General features: G+C 44.4%; 1 protein-coding gene across 3 annotated transcripts in view; it reads right to left on the minus strand.

Annotated features, from left to right (window-relative positions):
- The window catches only part of LOC135200383 (protocadherin-like wing polarity protein stan), a 379,772-nt gene extending 365,776 nt beyond the window's left edge, over window positions 1-13,996 (minus strand). For all 3 annotated transcript variants that reach the window (XM_064228999.1, XM_064228998.1, XM_064229000.1), the window contains exon 1: window positions 10,310-13,996. In XM_064228999.1, coding sequence (XP_064085069.1) covers window positions 10,310-13,717 — 3,408 coding nt within the window. In that variant the 5' untranslated portion in view covers window positions 13,718-13,996. The remainder of the gene's footprint in view (window positions 1-10,309) is intronic.
- Window positions 13,997-16,333: the final 2,337 nt, after the last annotated feature.

Below are 16,333 nucleotides of genomic sequence, written 5' to 3' on the forward strand. Positions count from 1 at the left end.
GAGAGTGTACAAAGGTCCTTTACAGCTAGAATAGAAGAAGTTAAGGACCTAGACTACTGGGAAAGACTACAATCCTTAAAATTATATAGTCTAGAAAGGAGAAGAGAACGCTACATGATAATTCAGGCATGGAAACAGATAGAAGGAATAACAGAAAATATCATGGAACTAAAAATATCAGAAAGAGCAAGCAGAGGTAGATTAATAGTGCCCAAAACTATACCTGGAAAAATAAGGAAAGCACACAGAACATTAATCCACTACGCACCAGCATCGATAATGCAGCGTCTATTCAATGCGTTGCCAGCTCATCTGAGGAATATATCAGGAGTGAGCGTAGATGTGTTTAAGAATAAGCTCGACAAATATCTAAACTGCATCCCAGACCATCCAAGATTGGAAGATGCAAAATATACCGGAAGATGTACTAGCAACTCTCTGGTAGACATTAGAGGCGCCTCACACTGAGGGACCTGGGGCAACCCGAACGAACTGTAAGGTCTGTAAGGTAAGGTAAGGTAAGGTCTCTCTCTCTCACTGGACACGTCGAAATTCGAAATTCACTTTGCAGCCGATCCCCATCCATCACCGCCTCCAACTATTTTAGTCCGTCTCGAATCTTCCACTCCCCTCCCCAACCTCTTTCTTCTTCTTCTTCTTCTCTCTTTCTTTCTTCTTCCGAATCCGTAGGTCCTTCGTAATGGTCGAACTTTTACACTTCATCATCCGCGAAATGTAATAATTCCTACGAATCGCCCGAGAGTGAGGGAAGGCAGGAGGGTGATTTATCTGTAAATTATTCTATTCAGTCAGTCTCTCTCTCTCTCTCTCTCTCTCTCTCTCTCTCTCTCTCTCTCTCTCCGGGAGTTTTCAGTTTCTGTCGGGCTAATTAATGGTCACTTATCAACAAGTAACTAGACGCATTCACCACACACACACACACACACGTTAGTACGTGAAAACAAAAATACCGAAATAAACATTAAGAATAGGCCTATAAGTTCAAGTACAAATCAATTCCAGAGGCAAAACATTTCAAGAATAAAAAGAAAAAAAAAACTTTCATGAAAAAGATTCCGGACAAACCGCCAAAAGAAACTCGTTCCTTCTACATCCAAAATTCCCTGGAATCTTAGAATCATGTGGAATGATCGATTGCATTCCAAAGTCACGTTTCGATTCATAGACGACAGTTTTTAACTCACTCTCTCTCGCTGTGTGTGTGTGTGTGTGTGTGTGTGTGGTGTGTGGTGTGTGTGTGTGTGTTCTATTATCCTCTACATCTAATCTCCCGTGGCAATAATCATCTACCTCCTCCTCCAATTCATCATCTAACCCTTTGGCCTGTAATTCATCATTCCGCGAGTCTCTCTCATATCCATATATCCCAATCCCCTACAACATGAGTAGTGATTTCTCTCTCTCTCTCTCTCTCTCTCTCTCTCTCTCTCTCTCTCTCTCTCTCTCTCTCTCTCTCTCTCTCCTTTAACTTCCCCCTACGTGAAAAAAGCTGCAAATAACAAATCTGATCACTATTGTAATCTTACGTAGGCCTATTCCGAGCCATGAAGTCCCATGTTCTCAGTAGGCCTAATCATGCAGGCAACCAGTCTACGAGCAATACCAGCAGAATTTCATTCTATGCAACATAGCCATTTATAGAGCCTATTTAATGTTTTATAGCCTAATTACATGACTTTTTGTAACGACTTTTAACTCATATAATCTTCATCAAGCAATCTATATCGCGACCACCCTAGACGTATCATTTCCTCTCTCTCTCTCTCTCTCTCTCTCTCTCTCTCTCTCTCTCTCTCTCTCTCACAAGTGATATCTTCCTTGTCTCAACCCTCTCCCCTCCTCCTCCATTCATGTTCACCTCCCTCCTACCTCTTATCCTACCATACCCCCCCCCCCCCCCCCCAACCGCCCTCCACCCCGTGGAACATGGCAGAGCTGGAGCAAAGGTGTGAAATTCTACCTTGTCTTCCACCCAACACCTCAGTACCATACCCCTCCCCCTCACCCCCCCCCCCTCGTACCAAGACAACTTTCTTTCCCTCGTAGCTTCAGAAGAGCGTAATATTTGACCCCATAAATCATTTCCTTTGTTCAATACAATGATACGATAAGTAAAGCTCTCTCTCTCTCTCTCTCTCTCTGGCCTCGAAGATCAGTGGTAGCGCGTCTAGCTCACAAAACATTAAATTAGGTACTGTTTTCTTACTCGACTGTTGTGGGCGCAACTAGTATATGAGAGAGAGAGAGAGAGAGAGAGAGAGAAGAGAGAAGGGGGAGTCTAGTCGAGAGTGTTCATAGCTCTGCATATTGGTACTCTCTCTCTCTCTCTCTCTCTCCCTAGCTACGCCCACAACAACCGACTAACAAACCCATATATAATTCACTGTTTGTGAGACAGACTCACTACCACGCTATGAGGCCAGAGAGAGAGAGAGAGAGAGAGAGAGAGAGACTGGCCTTCGCCCTTACAAAGAATCATGGCGAAAGTTAGGCCTACGACGACAATTGTTTTATCTTTATAAGGCGCTCAGTATTTTTTTAAACGATACAATTGTCCAGTTTATTTTATCTTAATTCTCCTCGGAAGTGAAGTTAGGCCTATAGCTATTTCTCACTTTCATGGGACTTGGCAATAACAAAGACTATATTGCGTGAATATCGGTGGGTAGAAGAAAGTAATCTTCCTCAAGGTGTTAGTCCTATCTAGTTAGACAATAAACAAATTACAGCATCACAGGAATCCTAGGAAATTAGATTACAGCAATTCTGTAAGACAATGACTTTAAAAGAAAGATAGGCCTATACACTCAAAAAATATAGGCCTATACACAAGAAATCTATTGTTGCCAGTGGAGAAAAGATGGCAAACCACACCCTTCCCTCAATCTAAATTTAAAACAAAGCGTAACCATACACCCCCTGTGGTCATTCCCAGCAAAATTTAGGGATTTTGAAACCTGATACTATCGACTCTATGGAAGAGGACGCCTCTTAAAACAGATATTCACTATAACGAGGTTACTCTTGAATAAAGTCTTCATATCCGGCCCTCAAGGAACACACACACACATATATAGCTATATATATATATATATATATATAATATATTAGATATATATATAGATATATATATATAGTTATATATAGCTATAAATGTGTGTGTATGTATGTATGTATTATATATTTATATAATAAATATAATATAAATAAATAAAAAAAAACAATATATATATATATAATATATATAATTGGTCTTTCAAGTTGACATAGCCGAATTAATGTAGAGAATCTCTCTCTCTCTCTCTCTCTCTCTCTCTCTCTCTCTCTCTTTCAGACACGCCTCGCTTACATGAAACACGCACATCTTACAGCAAAATATGTAACGACAAACAAAGGAATCATTAACAAATACTCTTTACTTAAAAACAATTTTTAAGTGAGAGAGAGAGAGAGAGAGAGAGAGAGAGAGAGAGAGAGAGAGAGAGAGAGAGAATTCGGCAGGGCAAAAAACATGACAACCAAACATGTGTTTTAAGAGATTACATGGAAGTCTAGCATACATTCAGTTCACTCGATCCACAGCAATACTGATTGGTGGAAATACAATAATTTACATAAAAAATATAATAAAAAATATTTTCTCCAGCTACGCCTAAAGTTAAGAGAGAAAAAAAGTGAAAGCTACTGATATTCGTCTACCAACCAGCTAAGTTCGCGTTAGCATGAAATAGACACATGAGCTAAAATTAAACAGGAAGATTAACAAAAGCTCTATTATTATTATTCCAAGTTCCTAACGCACTAATTTATAGTATATATATATATATATATATATATATATATATATATATATATATATATATATATATATACACTATATGCATGTCGTGCGTGTGTGTATTATAAACTGCTTGTATTTTATTGCCGAAGTCAGCAAATTCCGGCTCCTCCACCGTGCGTAAGCAAGCAACATCACGTAGGAACTCTCCACTCAATTAATACAAAAGCTCTTCTTCGGCAACGTATAAGAACTTCGAGATCAATCGGTGGATTGAGCGTACAACAAAGTCCTTTCCCCCTAAAGGAAGAACCTCCTCGAAGGAAAAATATTGATTGGGAAACAATGGCAGACTGCAATACGATACCCAGCTGCGCTGGATAAGAATAAAGTGCACGGAGGGGAGAAGGTTAAGAGAGAGAGAGAGAGAGAGAGAGAGAGAGAGAGAGAGAGAGAGAGAGAGAGAGAGAGAGAGAGGAGAGAGAGAGAGAGAGAGAGAGAGTTTATTAATTCAGTCTGGGTGAACTTCATATGCAGAAAATATTTAACGGATGACTTACTGAACTGAAAATCGTTGCTTGGAAACAAGCGTGGCTTTCTGTTGCTATCTATTTTTTTCTACTTTACTATCTATACTCATAAATGACCCGATACATTTCTATAGGAAAATGAATAATGCACAAACAAAATCGATGACACAATAAAAAAAAAAAACGAAAAGGTTTATCTCGAGCCAATAACCTATATTAGGCCTAATCTCACCCTAAATCTAGGCCGACATATGTCACGCTTCAAAACATAATGTTTGTGTAACATGTCTCATTCAAAAACACATCGTATGAAGTCCTGGACACATTCTTAAAACATTCTTTTCCCTCAGACATTATCTCTCAACGTACAATTAAACTACCTAGCTACTAAACCTAACCGTATTTCTTTGACTTATCCTTATACCAAAACGTTTATTCCCATAATTCCTAGACATCTTAGCTACAGACTTTAGACTTAACATATCACCACAATTAAGCAATCTTAATTCATAGGCCTACCCCCAACCACACACTTATCCATACTATTCCATAGACCAATCCCTCACCACAAACATACCCATCCTTAGACTTATCCCTCACCAAACTTTTCCATCTTAATTCATAGACCTATCCCTCATCACAAACATATCCATCCTATTTCGTAGACCTACCTCCACCCACAACTTTTCAATCCTATTTCACAGACCTATCCCTCACCACAAACTTATCCATCCTAATTCATAGACCTATCCCGCACCACAAACATATTCATCCTATTTCATAGAACTATCCCTCACCACAAACTTATCCATCCCATTTTAGACCTAACCCTCACCACAAAGTTATCCATCTCATTCCTTATTTACGTAAAAAGATAAAAGTCTGACGGAGAGGGTAAAGGGAAGTGAGGGAGGAGGAGAGAGGAGATGGGGGGGAGGGGGAGGAGAGAGAGTCCTGCAGGACACTTTTGAGCCTAATAAATGTTTACAAATCCCGCCCGGGCGCATTTAAGCTTCTTATGAAGGGCACGCCTTAAATGAGAGACCCCGTCGCCGTCTGATCTCGGCTACGAGAGGCACCGTTGCATAAGGCTTCCTTTGACTTCCACGATGCGACATTCGTCCTCTCTCTTATAATTAACTACTTGAAGGCATTCACGGGTGGACGACAAAGCCTTCATAAAATTACCATAGCTGCATCTACAGAAAGAGAGAGAGAGAGAGAGAGACAGAGAGAGAGAGAGAGAGAGAGAGAGAGAGAGAGAGAGAGAGAGAGAGAGTCTTTGATTCACATTCGACACAGGATGGTTCCGGAAATACAAGCAGCGTTACGCATGAGTTACCCTCTCTCTCTCTCTCTCTCTCTCTACTCATCAGAGATTATTACGCATACGAAAAAACACAATGCAAAGAGAGAGAGAGAGAGAGAGAGAGAGAGAGAGAGAGAGAGAGAGAGAGAGAGCGTATTTTATTTCCATCCCAATCAAGTGAAGGCCATACGTACTGAGAAACAAAGGCTTAATTAAACTTTGAGAGAGAGAGAGAGAGAGAGAGAGAGAATGCTGAGGACAACAGCAGCAGAAGTTCGTAGCCATTTTTTTCGACTCCCCCTCCCCCCCTCCAACCCAATCCTACCTACCTCCCTGGCCACACACACACACACACATAAAGAAAATTGAGACGTTCAAACCTTGCACTTAAATACCCTAGGAATCATTACCTCTTTAAGGACAGGTAACAAATTAGCCTGTTGAGTAAGAATCATGGAAGCTGCTTCTTTCTAAATTAAACGTTTCCTTTTCCAGTGCATTTCAAATTTCCTGAACCTAAAATGATCATTATTTAAAGCATTTCAAAGCTGCAGTCTATCACAAGTCACGATAAATATTCAGGGCATTTCCCTCAACGCTTCCAAGGGCCGTTTCTACCTGGCGTGTCTCCCCCAACCCCTCCCCTCCCCCTCCCGACTCCCCCAAGGGGGGGATGCGCTGGATGTTGAGACTTGGTTGAGACCACCCTCGACTGCCTACCTGGGTGGGACACTCCGCACAGCTTTATAGCGCGAGTTCAAAAAAAAAGAAAATATCACATAAATTCTCCCACGACGTTAAAAAGCAATCGCATTCTACAGAGAATACTCAGCAGAGGAGTCAGTGACCCAGCAAATGCAAGACGAAGGCCAGGAACAGGGTCCCATGTTGGATTAGCTCTAATAATGTAGCAAGGTCCGATACAGGAAAGCGTTTGACCCCGGGCTAAGGAGCAAAGCCAATGTAGACGTTACTCACTCAACCGTCGGCGAAAGGAAGTCTTGTTCACCATCGCTGAACCAGAGGCAACGGAAAACAGTCGCGGGCGTTCAGCTATACGCGCCACTTTCGGATAAATGTAGCGAGCAACGCTCATATAGTACGTTTTAAATAAACGCAATTAAACGTTACATTCAGTTATAAATAAAAATTTCCTCTGTATTATAGGACATTTTATCATTCTTCAATGAAAACGGTGGTAGGTTTAGATTACAATTGTGGACCTCTTGACAAGACAAGAGAGAGAGAGAGAGAGAGAGAGAGAGAGAGAGAGAGAGAGAGAGAGAGAGAGAGAGTTAGCAGTCTTCAAATAAAATAAAGCAAATACTGAGGAGGTAAGGAGGGCAAATAAGTAGCTAAAATTTGGAAAAACCACCAGCAGTTGGTGAGATTACAAATGGATGTCGCTTTAGAGCAATGACTCCAGGGTGTACAGATATTTCAAGACGCATGAACGGTTGCAAAGGTGCACGGTAGAATTTTGATAAACAGTTAGTACAGGTGACAGATGTTACAACTTGGGAATCAAACGTTGTTACGAAACACTTAGGCCTATGCGAGATGTCTGAAGTAAATACAAAGGATACGTATAGATCTATGCATAGTTTTTATGCTGGAGGTTAAACTTCTGTTAAACATTAGTTTGATTTTTTTTTTTTTTAGTTTGGTGTAAAACCTGGGCCGAGACAAGTGTGTTGGATCTTCATGTTTATTCAATGTCTCTGTGGATAGTCTCTCTCTCTCTCTCTCTCTCTCTCTCTCTCTCTCTCTCTCTCTCTCTCTCTCTCTCACACACACACACACACACACACACACACACAAATATATATATTATATATATATATATATATATATATATATATATATATATAACCTTCCAAAAACTGTAAATATATATACATAAGCTCCCAGTACCGAAAATTCCAGTAACAAGTAAAAGTTAAAACCTTTAACCCACCAATACTCTGTACCAGAGCGAATAAATACTAGAACAAAAAATATTGACAACTCGCCCAGGAAAAAAAAAGAAAAAAAGTACACTTTGAAACGTAAAAGTGACGGCCGTTTCATCGCTTTCTCTCGCCTGGAGATTAATGCCCTGCAAATATATCCGCTGGAAATTCGATACATGAAACGTATGTACCGGTAACGTTTGAAAAGATGTATAGTGTTCAAACGCGGCGGGGCAAGAATTTTGAAATATACAGATCTGCGGAGTGCGATCAGATTTCATATAGGCCTATGAATGCACCGTAACTAAACGCAAGCTGTTTCTCTCCGGGCACAAGCTCTCTCTCTCTCTCTCTCTCTCTCTCTCTCTCTCTCTCTCATCCAGGTGACAGTTTTAGATAATAGCAAACGAGAGAGAAACATCGTGGTAGGGAAGAGGATAGAGAAATGGTATATTATTAGGGGTGGATGGGTTATGGGTACGGGGGTGGGGGGGGGAGGGACTACCAAAATGACTCTTTCGTTACGGTGGGCAGATGGAAACATTAACATCCCTGCTCGCCCCTTCCCCCCTCTAAGATGACTGGGGGAAGGTAGGTGCCTAGGGGAAGCCTTTGTTGGAGAAACGTCTTATTTCGAAAAGGGAGCAGAGGACAGCTATACGAAGTTCTACACAGGTCTTACATAGGTGCGCGCCATTGTGTTCGACTCATAAACGAAACAGGATTTGGTGGGGAAGGACATATTGGCTTCAATGCGCTCACACTGGAACCATGGTTCAAAGAATGGCGGCAAGAAGACGATCGGGAAGCGAATTTCTCATCTGTGATAAAATGAAATTCATAGTAATTTTCCCGTCTAAACATTACATTCAGTTCCTGCATAAATATTTAAATATTGCACTATTCACTCGGGGAGGGGGGGTTGGGGGGGGGGGGGTATTATTCCTCATCACTTCCACTCATATACATTTCACCATTATAATAAAAATAGCCAAGAATATAACGGAAAGCTTAGAACGGCATGTTCGACTAGGCCTACATCAAAGTTGGTAGCACCAGCGGTTATCGTCGTTCGGTCTAATCATTTAAAGTTTACTTTTAAACAAATTTAGATAAAAATTAAGCGAATAATTCTAAAATAAATATGCTATCTCTAATAAGACCATAATTCCACCGCCAAATTGAAAATTACTAATCCATTGCTGAAAAACTGAGGCAAGCCTGGCAACACATCAAGGGACAATAGGCGGAGGCCGAGTAGGCCGCCTATACAATCTCTTCGAAAACTTTGCCACCAAATTTCAAGGTGAAATAGAATGCAGCAAATAAAATAACAATACGGCGACACCAATAGACCTGTTTAATAGTATAGGTTAACATGTCAACTTTTCAAATACAAAAGAAAAGAGAAAAAGAAAATAGGAACGAAAACCTTCCCAGAAAAAGGGAAATGGACATAGAAGGCAAGGCGTGGACAGCGAGAAGACGAAGATGTAGAGGTGGAAAAGACGATGAAGGATGGGAGGAGGAGGAGGAGAGGAGGGACAGAAACCCGGTAATTATCTTCTTCACCTGACGTCTTCTTTGTACCACCAACGAAGTTACCTCACCGAAGACTCGTTCTCTGTGTGTAAGTACCTCCTTGCTCCACAGAGAGAGAGAGAGAGAGAGAGAGAGAGAGAGAGAGAGAGAGAGAGAGAGAGAGAGAGAGAGAATTTAAGCATTCTAGACGTCTACAACTTGACAGCATCACGTCCTGATAAGAAAACTCTAATCAGACGTGTGATTTTTTTTATAATCCAACCTTACGACAACAAATTGTTAAAGATACCACCGTGATGACTGTCCACGTAGGCCTATGGCGGATCGATTAGGGATTTGCCATGGAGACGATCCCTTTCTCTCTCTCTCTCTCTCTCTCGTTCCTTGTTTTGTTGTTATGGAGACAAATTTTCTCTCGAGAAAATCAGCTCGTCACAGCAGCAGATTCTAATGACCTGCCATCGGATTAGGCTATACGCACATTGCAATTTCTAGACTCAACAAACTGCAGAGAGAGAGAGAGAGAGAGAGATGAATTGATGCTAGTACACAAAAGCGCCACTCGGTGAAACCAAAAACTAATTATGGAGATGTAGCGTAAAATTACCATTCCTGACTGACTTACACAAAACGTTAGTTATTTTCTTTTCTCTCTTTTTTTTTTATCTCATGCTCTTTCTTTCCTCTGAATATCGCAATCTCCAATCCTTACAATCCCTCTATCGAGTATTAGAATCCCTCTATCGGGTATTAGTTACAAACACTGTGCCGTTTCTCGCGTATAAAACCATCTTAAACGTTTTTGCCGATACCCGACACCAAACAGTTAAGAACTTTTATTTTCATTGTTGACGAAGAAATCTTTGCCTTTAACTTTTTATTTCAATACTTCACTTTTCTCTCAGTCAATCTCGCTAAAATGTCATGCATGAATGCATGCTTACATACGTACATACATATGCACACGCAAATTGCAATACTGACACAGCATACGCAGAAAAGTTAGACTGATAAAAAAAAAAATACAAATTAACATACGCACACATACTACATTTAAGCGAACTTGCATTCTCTCTCTCTCTCTCTCTCTCTCTCTCTCTCTCTCTCTCTCTCTCTCTCTCTCTCTCATGTTATGCTATCCCCTACTTCTTATAACAGACAGCTTCCTCCACATTACCTGATCGGTGACGTCATCATCCCTTGCCGGCACTCGCCCAATGGGCCCAACGGGAAAGTGGTTCTTGAAGTTATTGAAAATGACCCTGAAGTCGGAGAGCACGGGCGCGTTGTCGTTGATGTCGACGACATGCACCACGACGGGGATGTCGGAACGCAAGGGCGACGATGTTGCCCTCACGTTGAGCTTGTATTTCTTCTTGGGAGACTCGTAATCCAGATCGACGCGCGTGACCAGTTCAGCGCGCCCTTCGTTCGGGTGGGCGACCATGGTGAAGCTCTCGGCGTCCGTGCCCCCGATGATGCTGTACTGGATCTCGGCGTTGCGCCCTGCGTCGGGGTCCTTCGCCCGGATCTCCCCGACGGTGGAGCCCTTCGGGGAATTCTCCGCGATGTACAGCTGGATCTTGTCGGTGTCGAACATCGGCGGGTTGTCGTTGATGTCCTCGACGTCGACCAACACGGTGACGGAGGAGGACCTCTCCGGGGAGCCTCGATCTATGGCCAGGGCCACCAGGCCATATTGGGCGACCGTCTCCCGGTCCAGGACCCTCGCCGTTCGCACGATTCCTGAAGTAGGGTCGAGGGTGAAGGCCCCGTTCCCGTCGTTGCCTCCCTCGAAGGAGAACCTGACTCTCCCGTTGAGGCCGGCGTCGGCGTCGTTCGCGATCATCTGGGCGATGGAGGTGCCTACCGAGGCGTCCTCCGGCACCGAGGACCTGTACAGAGTCTCGCTGAAGACAGGGGCGTTGTCGTTGACGTCGACGACGGTGATCTCGACGTCTGTCGTGTCGGAGAGCGGGGGCGTGCCGTTGTCCCTGGCTGTCACCGTCAGGAGGAAGCCTCCCTTCATCTCCCTGTCCAGGGGCATCGTCGTCGTGATGGCGCCCGTGCTGGGATGGATCACGAACTCGGGGACTGACTCCCCGCTCAGAGAATAGGTGATCCGGGCATTCTCTCCTGTGTCGCCGTCAGACGCCGCGACCATGATGACAGTGCTCCCTTCGGGGGCGTCCTCGAACACGGTGGCCGAATATGGAGTGTTTTCGAACTGGGGAGGGAAAGTGTTGGCATCACTGACATTGACGTAAACGGTAGCCGTGTCGTAGAGGCCTCCTGCGTCAGTAGCCGTTATCGTCAGGACGTACTTTCTCTCCTGCTTGTAATCCAAGGGCTGAGCGAGAGACACCAGGCCCCTGCCGTTCTGGGCAGTTATGGAGAACCTTCCGCGCTCGTTTCCTGAAGTGATGGTGTAATGCAGACGCGGGTTCTCGTCCTTGTCCGTGGCAGTTACCGTGACTACAGGAGTACCTGGGTAGTCGCTCTCGCTCACAGCCACTTCGTAGAGTTTGGGATGGAATATGGGGTTGTTGTCGTTCTGGTCCTGCACCTGGAGGATGACCGTAGCAGAGGCGGACTGAGGGGGGTCCCCGTGATCCCTGGCGACCACAGTGAAAGTGTAGTGATGATTCTCTTCCCTGTCCAACTCCTTACTCGTGACGACCCAGCCTGTAGACTCCTCGACTTCTACGGGAAGTTTGTCGCCACCGCCTTCGATATTGTATGTAAGGAGGGAGTTGTCTCCAGCGTCGCTGTCGAAGGCTTGCACCCTGACGATGGAGTACCCTACGGCAACGTTCTCCTGGACAGTCTCTTGAAAGAGAGGAGTGTAAAACCTCGGGGAATTATCATTGACGTCCCTCACATTGACCAGGAGCTGAGTGGTGTTCGATCTGGGAGGGGAACCTCCGTCTTGAGCTCGAATGACGAGGCGATAATGGCGGTTGGTTTCGTGGTCCAAGGGCGCCGAGACCCTCACCTCTCCCGTCATTCCGTCCACGGTGAAGTGTCCGGCGGTGTTTCCACCTATGATGGCGTAACGGACTTGTCCATTTTTGCCGCTGTCGTGGTCGCTGGCCTGCACATGGGCGATGACGGGAGAAGCGGCGGCGCTGATGTCCTCCGGCACCTCCACCGTGTAGGTCCTCTCGCTGAACTGCGGGTAATTGTCGTTCTCGTCCAAGACGTTGATGGTTATCTGGGCAGTCGCCGTCTTTCTGTGTTGTGTCGGGCCCTGGTCCTCCGCCTGGATGGAGAGGGAGTACCGGGCGTGTTTCTCCCTGTCGAGGGGCAGCCTCGTCGTCAGTTCTCCGGACTTGGGATCGAGTCTGAAGACCTCGTTAGGCCCCGTTGGGTTGAGGATGGTGTACCGCAATTCGGCGTTGGGTCCTGCGTCTTGATCCGTGGCGCGGACGGTGAGGACAGTCGACCCGACGCTCGTCGATTCCCTGACGGAGGTGTCGTACTCCTCCCTTTCGAAGATGGGCTCGTGGTCGTTGGCGTCGTCGACGTTGATCTGCAGGGTGGTCACTGCGGATCGAGGAGGCGACGAGGCCTTGTCGACGGCCTTCACGCGGAAGTAGTGGACGTTGACCAGTTCTCGATCCAGACGCGTGGTGGTCGACACCAGGCCGGAGGTGGGGTCGATCTCGAACATCCTCTGTGACCTAGCATCCAGCACGGCTTCGATGGAATAGGTCAGGGGGGCGCCCTCTGGATCCGTGGCGGTAATGGTGGTCACGGGCGTGCCTTTATCCGCCTCTTCTACAACGTGGGCTACCTCCTGCGTCCTCTCGAAATAGGGCGCCGCCGTCTGCATTTGCCTCCTGATGCGACGGATCTGCCCTTCGTCTCCCGAACTGGCCACGCTGTGCAGCACCAAGATCAGGTCGTGACTGTAAGGCGAGGCCAGTCCGGGGCAGGTCATCTTGAGGCCGATCTTGATGCGGGTCACCCCGACGAGGCAAGTGTCGATGAGGCTGATCAGGTCGCCCCCGTGGGATTCCACAGCCAGGCGGTGATCCGAGACGTGGGTGAAGTCGTACTTGCAAGAGTGCAACGACCTGGGCAGGAGCGGTGGCACCCGGAGGATGACCTGAGACCTGCGAAGGCAGAGCCTGTCGGGATCGGAGGGGTTGGGGTCCGGGAGAGGGAGGGAGAGGGCGGCAACGTCTACCCACGATGACACCTCTCTCTCCAGAACGGCGGCGTGATGTAGACACGCCTCCCCCGTGATCACTATGCGGAGGGGAATGGTGGCATAGTCCAAGGGCACCCCGGGCCTATCGGCCCACGCCTCTATCCACAGGGTCACGGGATTCGTGTAGAAACTCCCCGAACAGTCCAAAGGGCGCTTCACCGTCACCGAACCCGTGTCTTCGTCCACGTGGAAAAACCTATGGACGTAATTTGCCGTTCTTCGGGAGTCCAACTTGTAGCGGGAGGGGCCATCCATGACGCCCAGGAACACTTGTCCTCCCACGGGCGTGGTATCGGGCACGATCACAACAAATCCCAAAACGGGCACAATCACCACCACTAGTAACAAAAGTAACCGCATCCGCCTCATGCTTGCAACGAAACAACTTTTGAGACTAAAGCACTGAAGAAGAAAAAGCGACTAGCGTGTGCAACATGAATCATTGACTACAACACAATCGTTTCAATCACTATCCGAACACACAAACGACTCACTGTACGCGATATCCATCCTCGCATCGGTAATCCATTGCACTATAGTTCGGGCAGGATACGGTGGGCATTGAAGATGGCATTGTGTGTGGCAGCGAGGCCACCGTCACAGATCCTCCTCGCTCACTGTCTTACTCCAGACTGACTGGAGTCTCTCAAGCCTACTCTCGACGTCTAGTTTAGTCCTGGAATCGCGCGGCCGAAGTTGAACCTCCCCCTCTTTCTCCTAAACCAAGACCATCCTCCCTAAACGACAGTACCGAAATAGAAGCCATTATTTCCATCTATCAGTTTCATTATTCGTCTAGTCAAGGCACAGCAAACGAAGACAAAGGGCAGATAAACTTGCGGACGAGCGAGAAACGAAAACATAAAATGAGGCGGTAAATGGCATCGCTGCGAGTAGTCCGGTCCAGTCACTACGGCGATGATGCCAACAAGTGGGTCTTCATTTTACGGCGTAAGTTGAGTTCAACGTCACCCTGTGTCACACTAGATTTCGGACAGCGATTACTTATAACCCTCCTGCCTGAAATACGTACGGCAGCCGCCGCTGCCTGAGGCATCACTACGGCCTGTGCAAGAAGATTCCGGGATTCTCATGTTGCTATAAACGGTATCGTGACACTCGAACTTACGTGGGAGTAGTATGAATATATTTAGCTATAATAAAAGACTAATACAATGAGGTTTGAATGTACAAATCTGCTATACTTGGATATGCGAGAGAGAGAGAGAGAGAGATTGATTCCTTTTCCAAACAGAGAGAATATTTCATAACTTATCGAGAGAGAGAGAGAGAGAGAGAGAGAGAGAGAGAGAGAGAGAGAGAGCCTTATCGAGAGAGAGAGAGAGAAATGGCTTTTTCATTTCAACGAAGAGAGAAAGATCTATTAGAGAGAGAGAGAGAGAGAGAGAGAGAGAGAGAGAGAGAGAGAGATTCCTTTTCCAAACATAGAGAGGACATTTCATAACTTATCAAGAAGAGAGAGGAGAGAGAGAGAAATTCCTTTTTCATTTCAACGAAGAGAGAACGATTAATTAGAGAGAGAGAGAGAGAGAGAGAGAGAGAGAGAGAGAGAGAGAGAGAGAGAGAGAGAGAGAAAATGAAATGCAATCAATAGACTACAATTCACGCGGACAGTCAAAAAGGAATATATAAACATTACAACCTCCACGCCGAAGGTGTACAAGGCTTCCAGTTTACTGAAACAAAAATTAGAGAGAATAGTCCTCAGAAACCTGAACTTGACTTGCATAAAACTGTATTATTATTATTATTATTATTATTATTATTATTATTATTATTATTATTATTATTATTATTATTATTATATTGCTAAGAAATTCACAATCTCGTGAAGAACAACAATCTGTCATAAAAATACCCAATTATATATTAGAGTACATTACTATATAATGGTGGATTTTTGTGAAAAATTATTATTATTATTATTATTATTATTATTATTATTATTATTATTATATTATTATTATTTTATTTTTATTATTATTATTATTCTACAAAAGCTACAAGACTAAGATTACCTCAAGTTGGACCACAAGCGTACATGCAACAAGATGATGGCATGTGAAAAAATAAAACAACAAAATACATATAAAAATAAGAAATATGATATATATAGATGTATATATAATATACTAATAAATAATTAATATATGTGACTTTCATGCTATCGTGAAAGTAAACGCAAAACAACAAAGGTTTGAGGACCTAGTATTTTCTTGCATTCCAAATGCATCCATTCTCCCATTCTCCTGTGTTCTTCCAAACTGCCTTCACCAACCTCCTTCCCCTCCCTCAACCCCCACTCACCCCCCCCCCCCAACTGCACGCATGGGATTCTGACGTTCTCAGAAACACAGGTAGATTTTTCCTCGCTGCTCAAAAAAAATGGCTTACCTGAGCTGGTCCAGTAATCACCAAAACTGGAGCCGGGGGAGGGGGGTGGGGGAGGGGCGGGGGGGGGGGGGGGGGGGGGGGGGGGGGGGGGGGGAGTTAAATTCCCTTGTTGGGACTGACTGCTCTTCGCAAACGTATTTTCCAATCTCAAAAAGCCTCGCTTTCTCGTCTTGAGAGTGTTAATCCAAAATTACATGTAAAAAAAAACTTATACTTTATACATACACTATATATATATATATATATATATATATATATATATATATATATATATATATATATATATATATATATAATTTCTGTGTAGATTTATTTGTTTTTATATTTGGCAGGCCCAAAAAATTTTAAATCATTCTTACATCAATTATTAACAAAGGGAAAACAAGAGACGAAATTATATAGTGTGTGTGTGTATTTGTGTGTGTAAACATTTAATTGGGCACTGGATCTTTTCAGTTTCCGTGTTGTCTTTTTCCATACGATGTAAGGTCACATTTCAATAGAAACCCGAGATCACACCCGTTCTGCTTAAAAAAAAAATCCATGAAAGCTACCAAAGGTCAAAGCGTC

The sequence above is a fragment of the Macrobrachium nipponense genome, chromosome 26, assembly GCF_015104395.2.
Source record: "Macrobrachium nipponense isolate FS-2020 chromosome 26, ASM1510439v2, whole genome shotgun sequence".
NCBI classification, from domain to species: domain Eukaryota; kingdom Metazoa; phylum Arthropoda; class Malacostraca; order Decapoda; family Palaemonidae; genus Macrobrachium; species Macrobrachium nipponense.